General features: G+C 45.9%; 1 protein-coding gene across 16 annotated transcripts in view; it reads left to right on the forward strand.

The window, feature by feature from the left end:
* BIN1 (bridging integrator 1) overlaps positions 1 to 19,366 on the forward strand; it is a 100,397-nt gene that overhangs the window by 50,070 nt on the left and 30,961 nt on the right. For 9 of the 16 annotated variants that reach the window (XM_075511240.1, XM_075511242.1, XM_075511247.1 and 6 more), the window contains exons 3-9: positions 1,935 to 1,989; positions 2,447 to 2,541; positions 4,454 to 4,549; positions 9,121 to 9,228; positions 11,919 to 12,011; positions 17,301 to 17,386; positions 19,263 to 19,338. In XM_075511240.1, the coding sequence (XP_075367355.1) occupies positions 1,935 to 1,989; positions 2,447 to 2,541; positions 4,454 to 4,549; positions 9,121 to 9,228; positions 11,919 to 12,011; positions 17,301 to 17,386; positions 19,263 to 19,338 (609 nt within the window). The remainder of the gene's footprint in view (positions 1 to 1,934; positions 1,990 to 2,446; positions 2,542 to 4,453; positions 4,550 to 9,120; positions 9,229 to 11,918; positions 12,012 to 17,300; positions 17,387 to 19,262; positions 19,339 to 19,366) is intronic. The other 7 variants (XM_075511244.1, XM_075511245.1, XM_075511251.1 and 4 more) reach the window with 1 other exon arrangement.

Raw genomic sequence — 19,366 nt, forward strand, 5'->3', positions numbered from 1 at the left:
ACATATTACTTGTAAGCTCAGCCTCCCTGATGGTCCTCTGTGTGTGTGCTCTTTGATTACTCTGGCACCTTTTCCCTGGTCGTTCTGATTGCACTGCTAGGGAGGTCTCATCTGCCCAGGTTTCCACATTCACCTTAAGCCAGCAAAAAGCTCTACATTTGTTTGCTCTGTGTTTTAAGAACTCCTGGGACTTTTGCAGCAGATGTGGTCATTATTCCTTTCCTCTTGTACTGTCTTTGGGTCAGTTCCCAATGCTTCTCCAGACTAGGAATCCAACTTTCTTTTATAAAAGTGGTCAGGTCTTTCCCATCCCTCACTTCCTTTGTTGATGGCAGTAGGAAAAGAACAAATGTGAACTCATCCAGAACTTTTAGGCAAGGAAAACAAATTGGGCCATAGTGTTGGAAGCAGATAGATTTCTCCACAAAGCTATGCTAGCACTGCCACTTCAACAGCTGGGCAGATTTAGCCTCTGCTTAGAGAGCACAGCTGCACTGAGGGCACAAGGGATCACAGCATGAGCTCAGTTGAGGCAAGAGATGCCTGAGTGGTGAGGAGGGCTGATGGCAAACATCTACTTTTGAAGCTAGGAGCTCTGAGACAGCTGTCAGAGATGTCCTGTGAGCTCCCGGTCTCTGGAATTGTTTTCAGCTGTCAAAATTCATTATGCTGGGGGCCCCCCAGTGAGACACAAACTGGGAAAGAAGAGGAGGAATGGCAGCAGGCTGTGAGAAAGGTGTGAGGTGTAGTCGTTGCTTTCCTGCATTCTTGTTTTTACAGCTACTGTGGGGGATAGTGAGGATCCAGTGAGATCCCACAGGGTAAGGGAAACCCTCTTATAACAGATCTTTGCCTCTCAAACTCTTTCTGTACTTCTTGCATACTCCAGAGGTTGTCTGCACAGGTACCCTCAATGTTTGCTCCTGCCCTTGCTTTGACATGCTCTGTGGAGGTGTTGGTCAACTAGCCTTGCTCTTCTTTTCGTTGGCCTTGCTCTTCCTTTCGTTTCTGTTTGTACATTGTCACTGTCTGGTTTTGGGAGTATTTCCCTGTCTGCTTTGCACCACTGTCGATGACACGTGGCAAGGTAGAGGGGAGGTGGGCCTGCGTATGCTTATCCTAGTGCAGGAGAGCAGTCGTATGGGGAGTGCATCTATGTGTGCATATCTGAACCAACTTTGCTATAAAAATCTCCACGACCCTTTCTAATCTGGGTTCTTGTACTGCACATAGCTGTGTCATCTGAAGGCTCAAACTGGCAAAACTCAGCCCAGCTTCTGGTTTTAATCCTTTGTTTCCTACTGAGTGAGATCTGCTGCTGGCAGGCCACCTCCACAGTGAAGCTAAAGATTATTAACACTGTATTTGCAAGTCCTGCTGCACAGGACAATTTAGACAGGATGTTTGGGGAGGTCAGAGGTCCCTTGTACCCACTTTGCACTTTGGTTTTGGTTTGCAGTATGGCAGGAAAAAGTGGTGAGCTAAACTGCTCCTAAACCAGTACAACATAAATCAATTGCATTTATCTTCTATATCCTACAGGCTCCCTTCGGTTGTATTTGTTGCATAGACCCACTAGCCCTTGGCTTATAAATTAATTGTTGCCCTTAGGACCCTCTCTAGTTGCTTGCACAAAATCAAAACACTAAAGCTGTCTCTGCTGGGAAGAGCAAATCACAGCTTTGCCCACATCAGGTTAGTCGGTACCTTGGTGGTATTGTTGGCCAAACATGTCTGCAGGTCACTGGCTGTGGGCTTACGAAGTCAGAGGGCTGTGTGGTCTCCCTGTTAACATCTATGTTTCATGTGGTTGTAGGGCTGGTGTGTAGCCCATCTGCAAGACCATTTTTCTTTATTTAGAAATGCTTGACTCCTTTTTCTTACACTCTCTTTGTATGAGAGAATAACTGATGGTCTTCTCCTTACGTTCACAGTCTGAAGGCACGAGGCTGCAGAAGGACCTCCGAACTTACTTGGCTTCAGTAAAAGGTAAGGTCTGTATAAGTAGAGGATTGTTTCCCCTCTAGTGGTTACCTATGCAGTGAGGTTTCTGCAGCCATCCCCTTCCTGGTGTTTCCTCAGGCGTGAGTTGTAGGAGAGGTCAGCCTTGTCTGGGTTGGGGGATCTTTCGGAATCCTTCTGGGACCAGCTGAAATGGAATGGGGTTGTGCTTTGATGCCAAACAGTTGGTGCTGTCTTAGCAGATAGGATCTCGTATCTTCTGCCAGGGGAGGACAAACACAAAGGGTTAGATGCAACTGCATCCTTGGTTCCTTTCTCCCTCTGGTTACCTTCCATCTCTGTGTTATCAAAGGGCAGACATTCTGTAAGGAAGAGCTTAGCATTTGTTACAACCCTCCTGTGTCCCCATTCCTCAGGATGCGGGTTAAACTGTGAGGAACACACTATTTTCTTCTTTCTGAAGCAGTTCACTCTTCTTTCCTAGCTATGCACGAGGCCTCCAAGAAGCTGACAGAGTGTTTGCAGGAAGTTTATGAGCCGGATTGGCCTGGGAGAGATGACACAAATAAAATAGCAGAGGTAAGACTCTGTACAGGATGTGGGGTCACCAGGCTTGGTCTATCCGTGGAGATGAGCTTTGGAAGCTGTGTCTGTGCACCATGTTTCTTCAGGCATATGACTTTGCAGAATAATTGGAGAGACAAGCTCAGCATTGGGAAGAAAGGAAAGCTGAAGGGATGTGGCCTGCATTTTTGTCTGTGTAGGACACTATCCCTAGATGTTTTAATGCTATACAGAGCCGTATGCTTATGTCCACAAGCAATTTGTTCCCCCAACAGTGGCTAAACAGGGACAAAGGATGCTAAAAGAGAGTCAGTAGGGTCAATTGGATGTATTGCTTATGCTCTTTGCAAGAGAAAGGGGAGGCTAAATCTATGGCCAAAACATGATCAGAGCAGCCATTGTGTAGCTGCAGCAACCTCCCCCTCACAGCAGTACCACCAGCTGTCATATTTTGGTTGCCACCTTGTTTGGCTGAGCCATGTGTCATCCCAGCCTGCTGTTCTTCTCATCCCTTAGTGAGATGATGCCTGTCCAACTTGCCCAGGTGTTTTCTGTGGAGCTTAGGGTACAGCCTGTCATTTGACAGCTTGGATCTCCCTTGGCATGTGTGTGTGGTGGGTCCAGCTGGAGGCAGGTGCCCTCTGCTCTCTTGCTCAGCTGTTCTGCTGAGCAGCAGCTGTGGCAGTTCAGCTCTGTGGACCCATCTGCCATGAGGCTGCAGGACTGGGCTTATCTGCAGCTGTCTATGACATTGGAGCAGTGGGCAAGGAGTAGAGAGGAGAGCAGGAGAGGGATTCTTTCCTTCCTCTGCTTTCCTCTGCAGAAAATCTCACCTGAACTAACATCTGCATCTTGCCCAGGACATACTGACTTCAAAGCAGATAAATCAAACAAAACCTGAGCATTTCCAGGTCAAGTCTTGCATTAACATGGAAACTTTGCATTAGGAAGTGCTGTTGCAGTAAATAATGGAGTTGTAATTCAAGTGGTTTGGCTTCACATTCTCTGTTGGCCTTGTTTCTTCCTGAGCCACTGCGGTGCCTCCTGGGAGACTGACCCTTCAGAGAATTTGAGCCAGACAGGTTAAAGGGAGCATGAGTCCTGAGAACTAACTGCAGCTACTCTGAGCATCTGCAGGAATATTTCCAGCCCTCCACCTCCCCCTTTAATACTTTTGTTTGTATTTTTCTTTTCCTGAAAAGACAAGCAGGAGAAAAGTGCTATTCCTGCCAAAACAATTAATAAATTCCTACATAAAGTGGGCATTTTCCGTGAATATTTTAGCCAAAACCCTTTGTTCAAGTGGAAAAGCAGGAGAGAGGGGCAATTTCCACATAATCCAAGGTGTTGATGGGAAGTTACTGTACTTGAGATAAGACTGAGGATAAAGCGTGCACAGGTTAGGGTGCAAGCCTTGGATGTAGCCTCCATTGGGCTGTGGAGGCAGGTGGTGTGAGGGCTGAAGACTGCTAGACTAGCTTTCTGTTGTTGTTCATTTTCCTCAGAAAGCTGTGTTGTAATGAAAAGCAGGAAATGGTGCCTAGTGGTGTCAGGTGTCTCATTTTTGTGGCTGCTGGGAGAAGGAGGTAAAGCCAGCTTGACCTTTATCTTCCCTTCCATTGTGTGGACTTGGGCTAGCACTGCGGGGGAAAAGACAGGCCCTCAAAGGAAGGTTCATGAAGGGTGCTGTGTCCTTGGAGAAGTCACCTGCATTAGTAGCATCAGGCTTTCTTCCTTTCTCTCTTTCTACATTTCTGGCACGACCTCTGTTTTCAACTAATTTGTTCGCTCCTTAGTTTTTCCAAAGAAATGACTATTTCTTAAGAGCTCTGGGGGACTGAAATTGTTGACTGTAGCACTCCTGGAGAAAAACCAAAATGCAGAGCTCTGTGTTCTTAGTAGTTAGCTCATTACTTTTGTTTTTCAGAACAATGATCTCCTCTGGACGGATTTCCATCAGAAGCTGGTGGATCAGGCACTTCTGACTATGGATACGTACCTTGGCCAATTTCCAGATATTAAAGTAAGATTCTCTTTAAACCCTTTGATCTAGAGAGTCACAGCAGGTGAAACCTCATAAGAATCAATTTCTTGCATCCCCATCTTCTTTAGGAGGATGTGTGTGCTGTGCTGCTGCAAGCTCTCCTTTTAGAGCAGCCAAGATCTTTGCAGCTCTGGGTCATGTGAAAATGTTATGTTCTCCTTTTGGGCTTGAAATGGGGGTGAAGAATCCAGGGGAAAGATGCTGAAGAGAAAACATAAGTGTGAAATAGGAGGATCCGTAGATTTCCTATTGTATCACAGTGCAGGAGAGCAGTGTCAGCAATAACTCACAAGCTCTCAGTTTCTCTTTTCAGTCCTTTGGTTTTTTAACTTCCTTGTAAGTACAAAGCATTGGGGAAATAGTGAGTGGCAAATGTGCTTTATAGGTAGAGGCTGGTATGGAAGACAGCTTTCTGTGTCCTGAAGTCCTGCTGTGCATATAACCAGCTTTTTGCCCAGAAGGGGGAATGCTGGCTAAGTGTCTTTTTGGGGGAGATCGTATCTGAGGACCTGGGTTTGAATGTTGTCCTCTCCCTTCCCCCCAGTTACCTCCTCTCTGTTCGTTTTGAGAAGGTTATGCAGGAAACGTCTTCACCATATGGAAGCGCTAGTAATGATATCAACATATGGGAAGTATCAGCTTGGCTTCTTCCCAGTGAAAACAACCCTTTCCCTGCCACATGTCTCTTAAAACATTTATCAATATTTGTTGCTTCAGGAGGATCATGCTGTATCAAAAGGGGGCAGATCACAGGCTTGTAGAATGAGCCCTGAACAGCAGTGTCCTTGCCTCCTGGAGCTCCTTGTTTTTGCTTCATTTTTCCAGCCTCTTCTGTCCTTGAAAGTCTGAAGTGGGGAAGGGCGAAGAGGCTTGCTGTTGCTTTCCACCCTCTCAAGGCTGTAGAGCTGATCACTCCCCGTAGTGTGATGCCATGTTGCCTCAGTTAGCAGTGCAGAGGCTTGTGCACTGCTTCCTAAGCAGAAGGTTTTATTTCAGGCTCACTGTAGATTCAGACTTCTGCACTGCTTCAGTCCAAATCACATTTTACCAGCCTTGTTAGCTGTACACTGGGTCACCTTGGAGTATCACGTTTCTTCCATGCTTAGTTAGTATCTTTGGGATTTCTTAATTCTGCTGAGGTCCCACTGAGGTTTTATGGTGGGATTTTAAAAGGAGCACAAGATTGGGAACAACCAAATTCCACCAAAACTCAAGGTGTTAGGCACTGAGCTTCTGTGAATCCTTTCTGTCTTCCAAATGGGCCACTAAGGTGTTTATTACTAATGTCCCTTTCTCAGTCTTCAGATAATGCTCTAGAAAATGGGAAGCTAAAGCCATTTTATGCACAATTTAAGTAATGCTTTAAAGAGAGCACTATTCACCTCTGCTTCCCTTCCTAAAATGAGTGAGCATTTGGCTTTCTGTTGGTTCCTACAATAAGATAAGGATATATTTCAGAGAGTTGGCTATTTGTTTAAAATGGACTTTCAGTGGTATCAGTTTAAAGAGGTCAATATGTTTTCATTGGTAGTCCAGCTGAATGCATCATCCTCCTTACCCCAGAGCAGTGAGAAGTGTTCAGATCAAGTCTGGTTTCTTCGACTGGTAGAAACTCTTACAAGTACTGTTGTTGAAGATTGCTACAGTTGTACAGAAGTGTAGTTTGGCTTCACATAAAAAATTAGGGTTCTTGAGGTGGCAGGCAAAAAGCCCTGAGTCTTATGTAATCTGCAGAATGTTTCAGTTGGTTTTGGTGGTTGTGGTAACAGTTTTCTGTTTTGTGTTTTCCACAAAAGCAAATTTTCTGCTTTTCCTGGAATACTGGCATTACTGTGATTAATGAAAGATGATTTATGGAGAGAAGATGATTTAAATTTAGTATGTGAAAGCCTGTTTTTTGTTAATGGCCCAGTAATTCAAATATGTGATGAGTTAGATCATGCATGCATTATTTTTGTTAAATTCTAACATATTCTGAAATCTCCTTCACTTGAGGAGCTGGAAAAATTCCCTTGAATTTTTTGGACTTCCAACAGGATCCACAGCAGGAATGTGAAAACACAACATTCCTTTAGTAAGGAATTTTTGTAAGTTAAAGGGAATAATTTTTAAATGTTGGGTGGGGAGGCGTGAACAAAGCCTCTCTGTCTTCTCTAACTTGAAAAACGGGAATGCAAAAAGTACTTTATCCTTTCTTTGCAGGTCAGTATCTATAGCTTCTTGAAGTAGGACTCTTTCATAATCTATAATATTTCTGAGTAAGTTTTTGGTTGAGGTTGCAGAGTGTGCAATAAAAGTACAGGTCTCTGTAGTGAGCCCAGAAAAGATAAACCATAACCCAAGTTCTAAATAGCTGTGGAATTGGCGATTTTCTGTCTTGCCCTGAAACTGGTGCCCTCTTTAGCAGGTTTAAAACCAAATATCGGTAAGGGGCAGGGAAGTGTTTTGTGGTGGTTTGGGTGTGTTTTGTTTTGTGTGCGTTTCGGGGGGTTTTTGTTTGCTTTTTTTTTTTTTTTAAAGGAGGCTTAAATTAAGAGGGATTCATTTCAAAGCAGTAAACTCTGTTGGAGTTCAGCTTTTACCATCAGATAGTGGTGAGTAGCTGCAGCTATCCTAGAGTCATACAAGGAAGCTACCCTGCAGCCTTCCAGGACTGGGCTAAGTCCCATTACTGCCATCACAGGCAGTCGTGTGATCAGTGGTTACTCCAGGAGGACTCGCAGTGTATCTGTACCTCGCAGCATTTCCACATACTCTAGTAGAAATGTGAGGGTGGGGGTTAGAAGATTTGGGGCTGCAAAAAAGAGCAGGAGTAACCTCGTTGAGAGATGGGTGACACTGAATCAAAATCCCTGGTGGGGTGGCAGGGAAACCTAGATGTGGCTGTTTGCCATGTCACAAAGGTCGGCAAAACTATCTCTACCAGTCTGACCTGGGGGAAAAATCCTATCTCTTAAAACACATGGCCAGATTATGGATTTATCTGGTGTGTGTGGAAGATGCATTAACTAGCATCTCAGAAATTGTCATATTACTGGAAGCCCCCTCTGACATCCTGTCTCCATGCCCGGCTGGCAGCATGATGTTGGGGAGGCGTCTTCTAGTGTCCTCAGCTGCGAGGTGGCTCAGCTTCTTTGTGGTTCCTCTCTTGGAGTGAACTGAGCGCTTTGAAATCAGTTTGGGTGTGCGTGTGGCTGAGATCCTGCAGATCTGCCATGACTCACACAGAGCTGCACCAGCGTTTGCTGAAAGCGCAGAGGAGCATGTGTAGGAGACGTGCAAACTAGTCCCAGCTGGTCTGGCAGAAAGATCAGCCCTGAGCTGCGGTTTTGCAGCTTATCTGCAGGACCCTAGGGACAGGAGACCGCATCTCCCTAACAAGTGCAGTGGAAGTGGGGATTTTGCTTTTGCAAAGTAAATCTCAATGCTCATTCTTCATCTTGCACTTTCAATTTCCCTGGGTGCTGTGGTTAATTAGAAACCCTCCTGGCTCCTTGCCATGCCTTTTCACTCCAGTTCTCTAGCCTGTCTCTGGACTGCTGATTACTGACACTGGACCAGGCTCTCCAAGCTGTGGTGGTGCTAGGGTCAGTCTGGGAAGACCTGTGCTCCAACCCAGATAGTTTGGGGTGTTTGTAGAGAGCATGGGGGTGAGAGTCTAATGGGGATGGATGGTTCTTAATCCAGTGGGCCTTGAGCCTTGCCAAGGTGAATCTATGCTGGGGGAGAGACCCTGAGGCACCTCAGATGAAGAGGGGTAATGGAGGATCAGGCCACAGACCTGACTCTGTCTATTCTGGAGTCTCACCCATGGACCTGTCAGGACTCCATTCCTGAACATGAGTCTGGTACACAGTTGGCTCCCTCCTTGCATTTGTTACGGCTTCAGTATGTCTTGTCTATTAGTGACACAGTGCTACAGGTTTTCCCTCTCACCTCTCTTGCTTAATAGCTAGTTACAATGGACCACTGCCTGTGGCTGCAGTCACTTCTGTCTGGACCTCCTGTTGCAGGGTCCAAAATGCTGTCCTAGGTGTACCTTGAGCATGTGGATGAGTGCTTTTTCTGTGCTGGCAACAGAAATGCCTTCTTTTGTTGAACTTAATCTTTTGAGCTTCCACACGAACTAGGGCTGTGAGCTGGTTAGTTAGTCTGGCTGCAGCCCTCAGGAGGCCCTGAAAATGATGAAGCAGGTGCCCGTAGGATGCAGGCACATGGGGAGGCTTAGGAAGCACCAGAGCTACAGTTCTGAAAACATTAATGTCACCCAGAGGTGGGGCCTGTTGTTGGTTGGATCCCTTTGCTTTCCCTAGCTGGGTCTGCACTCCTCCTGAGGAGCTTCCTCTAGAATGGTGGTTGTCACAGGTGGTTCCCAGGGCCACCTCTCTGGGCAGCCTGTGTGGCGTATCCAGTGAGTGTCCTTGTGTGGGCAGAGCACAGGGTGCTCTGGAAGTTGGGTGAAGAGGAGAGGAGGGGTGTTTTCCTTGAGAGGCTTTGGGGTTTTGGTTGCTGGGGAAGATTGTCACAACTCTTTTCTCCATCTTTCTTAGTCTCGTATAGCGAAGCGAGGAAGGAAGCTTGTGGATTATGACAGTGCCAGACACCATTTTGAAGCCCTGCAAACCGCAAAGAAGAAGGACGAAACCAAAATCGCAAAGGTAAAGCAAGCAGGAGGATGTGCAGCCATCCTTTCCTTTCATGAGGTCTGCATTTGCCTACTGAGCAGTTTTTAAGTGCACCTCTACCACTTCATTGAGTGTGTTTTGTTCAGAGAGGTGTCATGAACTGGTGAAGTTTGGCTAGGTATTTCCTTCTCATTTGTTTAGTTCTAGAAAGCAGGATGGTCTCGTGTTGGTTCAGACTCCCCATCATCAGTGAGTATCTCTTGGTGGCCAAGGCCTAGGCATGCATTTCTTCAGATGCTGCAGGACCAGTAACCTCTGTCAGGAAAACCTGTGTGCCTCTGGGGGAAGCAAAGTCTTGCAGTACCCCAGCAAAATTTGCCAGTTTGTCTGCTTCTTGGGGCTTTGTCTCCCCATCTTATAGCAATGGTGCGAGTAAGTGTTTGCGTGTTGCTTGAGGTTGGTTGCGTTTGTGAAGTCCTCTGATATTCTAAGACAGAGACCCTTAGGAGCGTGAATTACAAGTTCATTGGTGGAAATGCACCCTACGCACACTTGATGACTCTGTTCGGTTGTCTGTTGGTCACAATTACTGGACAATAAATATGGCTGAAAGCAGGAAAACAAGAGTTTTCTCTTGTCAGGATGTGGTTTCTTTCATGCCTGTGAACAGCTTGATCTAGGGTTAACCCCAGAGCATGCCCAACATGCAAGTGCTGGATTTTTTTTAATTAAAATAAATGTCATTAAAAATAAAATTTAGATTTTCTTTTAAATGTAGCTGAAGAAAGGTGATAGTGGTAACCTTGTTCTAGAGGAGGCACATGATTTGAATACCTGCCCAGAAAATAAGCTGTGGATTACTCCTGTACCCTGAGTGGATTTGAACCCAAGCGCTCCACTCCACAGGACAGGTCTTGACACAATAGAATAGTCCAGGGCTGGGGAGACATATTTAATTCTCTTGAATGTGGGCCATGGCACATCAGGACTCTTCAGGCTAGAAGCAGTGCAGGAAAGAAAGAGCCTGGATCTGTATCTTTTAACCAGGCTGAGAAGAGTTGTCATCCTTTGCTTAGTGTTATTTCTGGTAGGGGGAAATATGGGCTATGTGAGAGATGCTAGTGTTTCTCCTACATGGAAGAAACAAAGATGCATCTCTCCCCCGAGCAAAAATCTGCATTTAATGGCCAGCTGACAGTACTTTTAGTTTTAAGCTGCAAGTCATCAGTCATCTGCTTACCCCGTGCATGCACTGTGATTAACCTTGACAGGCAAAGGGGAGAGAGATTGATGGCTCAGGTGTCATTGCATCATTTGTGTGGCAAAGCAAGTCTTGGTTCTGTATGCAAGGTATGAAGCCCAGCTGGTTGTACCTTCTGTTCAAAGCCATACTTCACTGTGTTTGGGGGTAAGAGCAGAATTTTCCTTGGGGCGTGGTTATTGGTGTGTGCCTGTGGGATCTTTGCTGCAGTGGAAATGTTTTTTGTAGGAATTAATCTACCCAGGTTGGTAGCTGGTGATCTGCACCAAAGAGGCTGGCCTTCTTTGTCATTGCTGCACTCGCTCATGTTGACCCAAATGCTCATGTAAGACATTATTAACAAGGGATTGTTTGTTGCTCTTTTGTTAAGGTATGAAGAACAGTGCAGTTTGAGGAGTGAGTTGTTGAGATTTAGGAGTTGGTGCTCTGTTCCCGATTCATCCTGTGCAAGTGTCTTCAGTACTTGATTGGACTCTTCTCGTTAGCCAAAATGTGCACTGGATCGGATCTTTCTGCCCTCTGTGCTTTAGGCAGTAAGCTCATGCACGGGTTAATATGTGACACATCACATTGTCCTGGTCCTGTAAAGATGGGAGCAGTGAGTCCCCGAAAGTTATGTTCATATGCTCTTCCGAAATGGACAGATTTCACAGCCCAGCCTGTGATCCCATGCTTGCAGTCTCGCAGCTCTGCAGGGTTGCGAGCAGCAGCCAGGGCTCAGCATCTACTAGGCTGATGTAGGAAGTTCACCTCTCCGTTCCTGTGACTGCGATTTTGCTCATGTGACCTTTGAAGTAGGGTTGTTCCAGTGTAAGGTACTCTGGAACATGATGACAGGTCCCTAGGAAAGAGAAATCTTGTTTATGACACAGCATACAAATGAGAACTGACTTGATTGATGTTTCGTGGTATAGTAACACAAACAGCAATGCAAATACTTTTTGGAGCTATATGGTCTCATTTTTTCTTCTCTAATACATGGATGTTCTTTTCCCACTCAGGACTCCTGCCACTTACTGCTACTCACAACCTGCCATTAAAATAAAGCACTGTGGACTTTAAGCTGTTGCATGCAAATAATTACGATGGTTAATTAATCCTGACCTCTCTTTAAGGAGCTCTCACTTCACAGCCATGACTTGGAGTAGGGTTGTCTGTGTGCTAGGTCACTAACGACTATATCTGTTGCTCTTTGCAGCTGCCTGGCTGGTCTGCAGTATCCCAGCACACACTGGAGCATTAATTACTGCTAAACTTGGCATGCTTCAAAGGATTCGTAACTGATTGGTCCTGGGATGTTTGTTTTTTCTCTCGCCTTGGTGATACTGGTTTGGCCCAGCCTCTAAATATACTATCTGTTGTGTTTTTAATTTTTTTTATCCTAAAAGATATATGTTTTTGTCTCTCTTGTTCTCTGTTTATTTTTTTCTCTTTTCACTCAAACATGCTCCCTCCCCCCCAGCCTGTTTCGCTGCTTGAGAAAGCTGCGCCTCAGTGGTGTCAAGGGAAGCTACAAGCTCACCTCGTTGCGCAAACTAATCTGCTCCGAAATCAGGTGACTGCTGATCTACCTGGCTCTAACCCTGCATGCGCTATTTTGGGCTCTAGATTGTACCATGCAACTAATCTCTAGGCAACGTTCACTCTAGTCCCCTCTGTTAAGTGTGTCCTTGATATTCCTGAGCCACAGTGGACACGTGGAAGTTGCTGACCGATGAATGAATCTGTGCCTGCCCTATTGATTTCTAATCAGGTGTGTTAATACTGGACTGTTTTTCTCCCCCTAAAATGAAATTGGGATGAAGAAAGGCTATGGAATAACACCAAGGCAGAGGGTGATGTAGTGTAGTTCCTCCAATTATTCATTTCTTTTTCTTCTAAGAGAAGCAGTCAATTTTTATTGTTGCTGCTTAAAAAAAAAAGACAGAAAAAAGTAAAGCATTGGAAGAATTGGCTTCTGCGTTTCTGCTGTTGAGTAAAGCCAGAAAAACCCACATTGTTTCAAAAGCAATTTCTATGGCTGCTGAGTTAAGTTGCAGCATTCTCCCATGGTAAAATCCAAGTTTCCAAAATGGGCACTGTCCTGGCTCTTGTGGTCTAAATGAGCTGTTTCCGGGTGTACAGAGGTTCAGTCTGCATGGGAGAAGAGGCGGGTCCAGACCAGGGAATTTGCACCCGTGTAATGTATTTGAAGAGCTCCAGGTTGAGGTCATGGTTGTCTCATGTGGCAGAACTTGACCAAACATTTAGGTTATAGCATCTTGAGGGACACGAGAGCAGCTCCGAGAAACTGCAGGGACTAAGAATTTCAATCCTACTTGCATAGGAGAAGTGTCTCATCAGAAGATTTCCAAATCTCCCTTGGAGATTTCCTTAAAGGATAAGAGGGAGCTGACAGAAAACAGTCAGTGAGAAGAAAATACTATCCCTTGCCCATTGAAAGAAAATCATTACCCAGACTGGGAGAGCGCCAGTTACCTGCTCACAAGTTCCTGGTGAGCTCATCTGTTCTCATTCAAATGCTCCTATGTTTTCACATTCCTTGTCAGTGAATGAATTGCAGTTTAGAAACACTAAATCACTCTCACCTTACAAAGCACCTGGGTTTTTCACATTCAGTTTATGACTGCAGATAAAGGGAAAATACTAGATTACCACGTCAGTAAAGCCTGGGGAAAGGACAGCTGTTAGCAGTCCTGCTTAAGATGCATAGCAAAGGGAGGAAATATGTATTCATTCTTGATTGAAGGGAGAAGGACATTTGGCAGGCTTCTGGGGGCTTTTCCTGTGCCTCCGCTGTGCTGGGAACGATCTGTGTGGTTGTGGTTCTTGACTGGTCTGTTTGGCTTGTGGTATTTCTGGAGGACTAGAAGGCAGGTACAGGAAGTTTCTCAAGCCACAAACAAATAAATCAGCTCTTGGGCATTTTTCCTCAGACTGGCTGGGGTGACGGGGATTAATACCACCGCCCACAGATTGCCTAGAGGAACAGTACCTACAAGTGGTCCCTCATCCATTGCACTCTTGATCTTTGACAGGCTACCGAGATTCGATCAATAATTTCACTGTACTGGGTGACTTTGCCCTAAAGCAGGTGACAAGGGAGTATGTAATCTTTCCACCCGCTGTGTTGTGGGGGTGTGAACCTCCGGCTAAGTGACATCAATATTTTCAGTCATCCCAGATATTTTCAAATCAAGTTAAATCCTCCTTTTAAGTTTTTCCTCTTTCATTCTTGAACTAAATAATACTATTGCTAACCTTAATTTTTTGTTTCTACTTATGCGAGTCTTTGGGTTGGTGGTTTTTTTTTTTAATTTTTATTTTGATTGGGGACTAACAAAAAAAATCTCAATAAAGCAGATTAGTTTGTATTCTGAACCTGTAGGTTTTCCAGCTTTTCTTGACAAACGTGAGCAGGCAGGAAAAAAAAAAAGGCTTCCATTTTTATATTTGCATGACTTCGAGACTGAAGGTGTTACTGACAACCCTAAATCTCATTAAGTTCTTGCTAAAAGCAGGCAGGCTGATGACACTGCATTTACTGAAGAGCTTCAGAATGTTAAGCCTAAAAAAATAAGTCCTTCCCCTTACCAGCAGCTGTGTTGCTGTCTCTTCTTGCCTGATAATTTTACAATCTCCAAGCAAAAATGGGGTCAGCAAGACCTATTATTTATACTGTAAAACCAAGTCCCTCCCTCCAGCATACAAACTGCTGGCTTTTTAGGCCTTTAGCAGATAGTAACAAAACCAATACAGTGGGGGTTTTCTATAAAGTCTCCCAGAGGGGTTTGCTATTGCATGCTCTCAGTTACAAATTTTGGTGGCTGTCCTTTCTGAAACAAAAGGGAAAATGGCTTTGAACAGCAAATTCTTGCCTTTTTGCTAAGCTCCCCTGAAATGCTGAATATAGACTAAAAAGCAACATCCTTGGTGCTGCAGTGATAACAGAACGATATCTCTGTCTGTAGGAGAAAGCCAGCAAGTTGAGTCCTGGGCTGTGCTGCCCTTCTGAGAGGTCTGCCTGGGACTGGTGGGGGCTTGGGCCTGCAGTGGGACACCCAGCTCTTCTCCTTACCCCTGCCTCATGGATGTCTAAACTATTTGCCAAGCAGTGTGTCATTACCACAGTTCACAGCATAGTGTTTGAAGAGAAATGGTCACCAGATTGCCTGAAAGCACCAGGCTGGATATTGCCAGACGCTCATGAGTGCTGGGATGCATGGTGGTAGGAAACGTAATGGGGAATAACCACTCCACTGTCACAACTGAACTGGTTGTGCTTGGCACTCTGAGCCTTGGCTAGGGGTAAGGTCAGGAAGGCATTTGTGTTGTCCAGCTCCTGCTCAAACCTTCCCCCTTTCAGGCAGGGAGAGGAGAGGAAGAATTTTCTGAGATCACATTTCATGAACCTGGGCATTATGTCTTTCTGCCTCAGTTCTCCATCAGGTTGGCAAGGATGACAGCTGAAATAGAAAGTGCACAGATACAGTAGCAATGGGCTCTGCCCCTGAAGCCTATGTCTTTCCTCCTTTCCCCACCATACTGCATGAGCTGGCTTTTCTTCTAGCAGGGCTCATGACCAAGTTGATGTTTGTCTTTGGCTCTGGCTGGAAGCAGTCAGGGCTATCCAGTGTTAGGATCCCCGCTTCCAAGCAAAATAAATCCCACTGGTGAGAATGTCCCATGGCTGACAAAGCAGTGAAGAATTAATTCAATGTTATACCTGGGACTGAGAGCACTAGCTGAGCCACAGGCACCAGATGGATCCCTGATTCCTACAGCTACTCTAGAATGAACGTTGCCTGTTGCTGATTTTGCCTTTGCCTCGGGATGTCACAATATTCACACATTGCTTTCTAGGTTCTTTGACCTTCTGAACAGGTAAACGAGAAAAGGAAAGACTTATTAATATTCACCGTATCTGAAAAACTAACAACATTCAATGGTGCCTCATCTCCCAGCTATCCTGTCTCCTGGGTTGATTCTGGTTCCAGTCTAGTTTGGAAATTAGAATAAGATAAAGCCAAAGGATGGACTGGGATTTTTTTTTCTCCCTTTAAAATGGTTACATTAGAAACATTCATTCATAGAGGGATTTTAAGGCAGAATGAGTCTTTGTGATCATCGTCTCTGATCCAGCATAAACTGTGTCTCTGTTTAAATGGGCTTTTTGTTTGTTTTGTGCAAACTCTCTCGAAATGTTGGGTTTTTAGTGAGCGTAGCAGCAAAACGCAGGGGTTTCAGGGTGGAAGCATCATGGCCCCTTCTCCCCCTGCCTGTTCCTCACAAGGGCTGGTTAACTTTTGAATACCTCCCAGTTGTGTCTTTTTCTGGGGGAAACTTTCTCTTCTGATCTTGAGTACAAAGTCTTAGCCTTGCCTTTGGCAGCGATGAGCGACCCTCTGAAAGGTGGAGCTAGCTGGAAGGTAGGAGCTTCTGCGGCTTGCTTGTAAGTCAGGAGAGAAATGGAGAGTGTAAGGATCCTACACACACTGTGAGGAGCAGGACTCTGAACTGCAAAATATTTTTAAGTCCTTTCTCCCATCAATCCTATCTTTGCCTATACCTGTCACTAAGGAGCAGTAAGCTGGGTTTCTTTAATTAAGCTGGTACAAAGAAGATAAAACTTCATTTTGTAGAAGGGGTAGGAATCTGACTGCAGGCTCGTAGAGAGATCCAGATCCCCAGTGGCTTGTGGGCTCTTTGCAGACCCCTGTCGCGTTGTGACATTCCTCCTGTTGTCGCACATACAAGTAGGCACTCGTGCTGACCTTCCTGTTAAGATGTGTCATCGAGTTGCTTATGCAGAGATTTGCCATCCTGCATCCCACTGCACAGCGTTATGGGAGAATGCTGTGCTGTTGCAAATTACAGAATAGAAACGTTTTAATTAGCAAGCTTTGAGTTTTAAGTCAGGGCACTGAAAAGAGGAAGAGGTCACCTAGGACAAATATAGGAAGGGGAATGTGCTTGTTGCTGGCGTCTGCTGTCAGCAACAGAAACCAGGATCATCCTTTTTGTCACTGAAACCCGTCAGAATTCATGTATCAATGTTGGGGTCTGTCAGTGTCTAGGTCAAATGAACAGATCAAATTTAAACTCTCAACTGGGAGAAAGAGGTCCTGTAAAAGGCATATTTCCTTTGGTGTTGGTGGTCAACAGCCAGCCAGGGATTGCTCTTGTATTAGATCCTCGCCGATGACAGTATGTGAGACTGCTGAAACCCAGACCTGCTGCTCAAGCACTCCTGCCTGGCCTCCTGCTGGCACAACTCATGCTTTGCATACCCTTCCTTGCTGCTCCAGTCAGCTTTGTGAGAGCTGTATCAGCCAAGGATGCAGACCTCCTCCCTTCCTCAGAGGAAATGGGGCTTTGGCATGACCTTATCCGAGCAGAGAAAGTCCTCATGAGGGAGGACTCTTCTTCAATGCCATTTGTGATGGATTTCAACTCTTTCAGAGACCTGGCAAGGGGCAGGGACCACTATTATCTTCATCTGTATCCGAGCTGGAGGCTGAATGCCTGACCAGCTCCATTCAGTTTTTGAAGCCAGGGAAACTTACAGAACTTAAAACACATTAGTGGATGTTTGAATTACTTTCTGAGTATCCAAACAGGGAAATCCATTGAGAGAAAACCTGAGAGTAACACATGCAAGCTGAAGGGGCATCATGTCATTTGTGATGCAGCCCTGGTTCCTGGCAGACTCATTTGGGGTGGGGATTACCCCATGCCAGAATTTTGCCTGGTCTCCCAGGGAAGTCAAAAGAGTCACAGTTGTCCCAGCCCTACAGGGTACTTGTCTGCGCTGGAGCTGACAATCTCCTTCTCTGTTATTAAGGCCGAAGAAGAGTTAGTAAAGGCTCAGAAGGTGTTTGAAGAGATGAACGTTGATCTGCAGGAGGAGCTGCCTTCACTATGGAATAGGTGAGTGCTGGAAGTTTTCCCAAGGGCTGGTTGGAAGGAAGCGAAGACCCAAACTCTGTTCTGTATCACTGTTCTCTTTAGCATGGGCTGGGTGTCTGCTCTTGTTTTCTGGATGATCTCAGAGAGTCTGTCCTAGGATTCCCCCCACCCAGGTTCACCCTGGGATTTCTGTGCTTTGCTTCTTGATTCTTATGAAAAACTCAGTTTTACCAGAAAGAGAAACTGCATTTCTATGCTTTGTCTGATTAATCCCTATGCCCCACCGAGTCTGCCCAGCTTTCCTGGGCAATGGCCCAGCTTCTGCTGTGGACAGCAGACAGAGCAGGCTGGGTCGCTAACATTTTGGGTGTGCAGCTGGCTGGCTGGAAGGAACATCTCCATCTGAGTGGGTATGTCAGCTGACTGATTAAGGGAAGATGAGATGTCAGAGGGGTTTATACAGTCACCAGGGTTGAAGAGAGCCAAGAGGTGATGCCTTTGATCGCTGTGTCTCGCCATGCAAGCTTATGAGCACCCGGTGAAGCAGCAGGTTTAACACAAGAAGGAGGATGAGAGGACAGGTTGCTCTGCTTTTTTGGATGCCACTTGCAGGTTTGGGCACTTGGGTGAACAAAGACGAGGGAAGGATCCTGGTGTGGCTGCCTTCTCTTGCCCCTAAATGTGCTCCTGGCTTATGTGACACAGGGCCCAGTGAGAAACTAGTGGTTGTAACTGCCCTAGTTGTGCTCTGTTTAACAAAACATAGCCTGGGCAGAGGAAAATGAGATGAGAGAATAGGAAGACTTGAGAGACCATGGATTTGCCATACCAGTGATTATGGCGACAGAAAGGGAGGAGAAAGAAACAGACAAACATTTAGCTTGGAGGATGAACTGGAGGGCAGCAAAAGCTGATGTATGGAGAGGGAGTAGAAAGCAGGCAAAATCGTCCTAGGGCTGTCCCTGTTTCTTATTTTTAAATGTAGTGATTGCTTCTGGGTTGGCAGTGCTGGTCTGTGGGGGATGGAGAGAGTGGGCGGCAGCAGGGCGGGAAAGCAAAGTGCTGATGTCTGCCTTTACTCCTCATTCCTCTCAGCCTGGGTCAGGACTCTTTGCTCAAAGCAGCATGCAGGCCTGGCTGAGGAAGGAGCTGGGAGGGATACAGGCATCTGGGTGGTTCCATGTGCAGAACGGTGATGCCGTTGGCCTTAGAGAGCATCTCCCTCCTGCTGTTGCTCCTCCAGCTGGGTGCTGGTACAGCACTCTCTGTTGGCAGCTGGCAGGCTGGCTAGAGGAAGGGAGGCAGCAGGCAGCTGCTGGGATTTTAAGGTGCCACAGGTTGTTCACAGGCTCCTGCTATCCAGCTGATCCTTCTGCTTTCCTGTTGCTCTCTGTGCCTATCCTGTGCTTTCTTACTCTTCTGTCCCTGAAGCAAACAGTTCATGCTTTTTTGCTTCCCGCGGTGCTGAGGGACTTCAGAGTGAATTAGTATCTGTCCTCCTGCTAATTCTCCCAGCTCTCCCTGCACTCCATCTGCGTCACAGCCTCTATCCTTTTCCTTTCCATCACCCTATCACTGGCTCTCTCTTTTTTTTTTTTTTTTTTTTTTTTTTCCTTTCTTCCCCCCGCACCTCCCTCTCCCTTTAGCCAGCACAAATTCAGATCCTATCCCACCTGGCCTCCTCCTCACCTTGGACATGTTTGCCCCATACCTGGCCTTTGCTCCATCACCCCCTTCACGCTTCTCTGCAGCCCTTCTCTTCTAGCATGTACCAGACCTGACAGAGTTGAGTTTGAATGGGAATGGTGGGTGGGAGGCAGCAGAAGGGGCAGAATTGAAAGTTTTTGGGAGAGCATTGTGTCCATTAAGTTCTTCTGTCTCATTTTTCATTTGGCAGTCGTGTTGGTTTCTACGTCAACACATTCCAGAGTATAGCAGGCCTGGAAGAGAACTTCCATAAAGAAATGAGCAAGGTAAGGCAACTAACAGCTTATCCTACTA

Source organism: Mycteria americana, chromosome 9 (assembly GCF_035582795.1).
Source record: "Mycteria americana isolate JAX WOST 10 ecotype Jacksonville Zoo and Gardens chromosome 9, USCA_MyAme_1.0, whole genome shotgun sequence".
NCBI lineage: Eukaryota > Metazoa > Chordata > Aves > Ciconiiformes > Ciconiidae > Mycteria > Mycteria americana.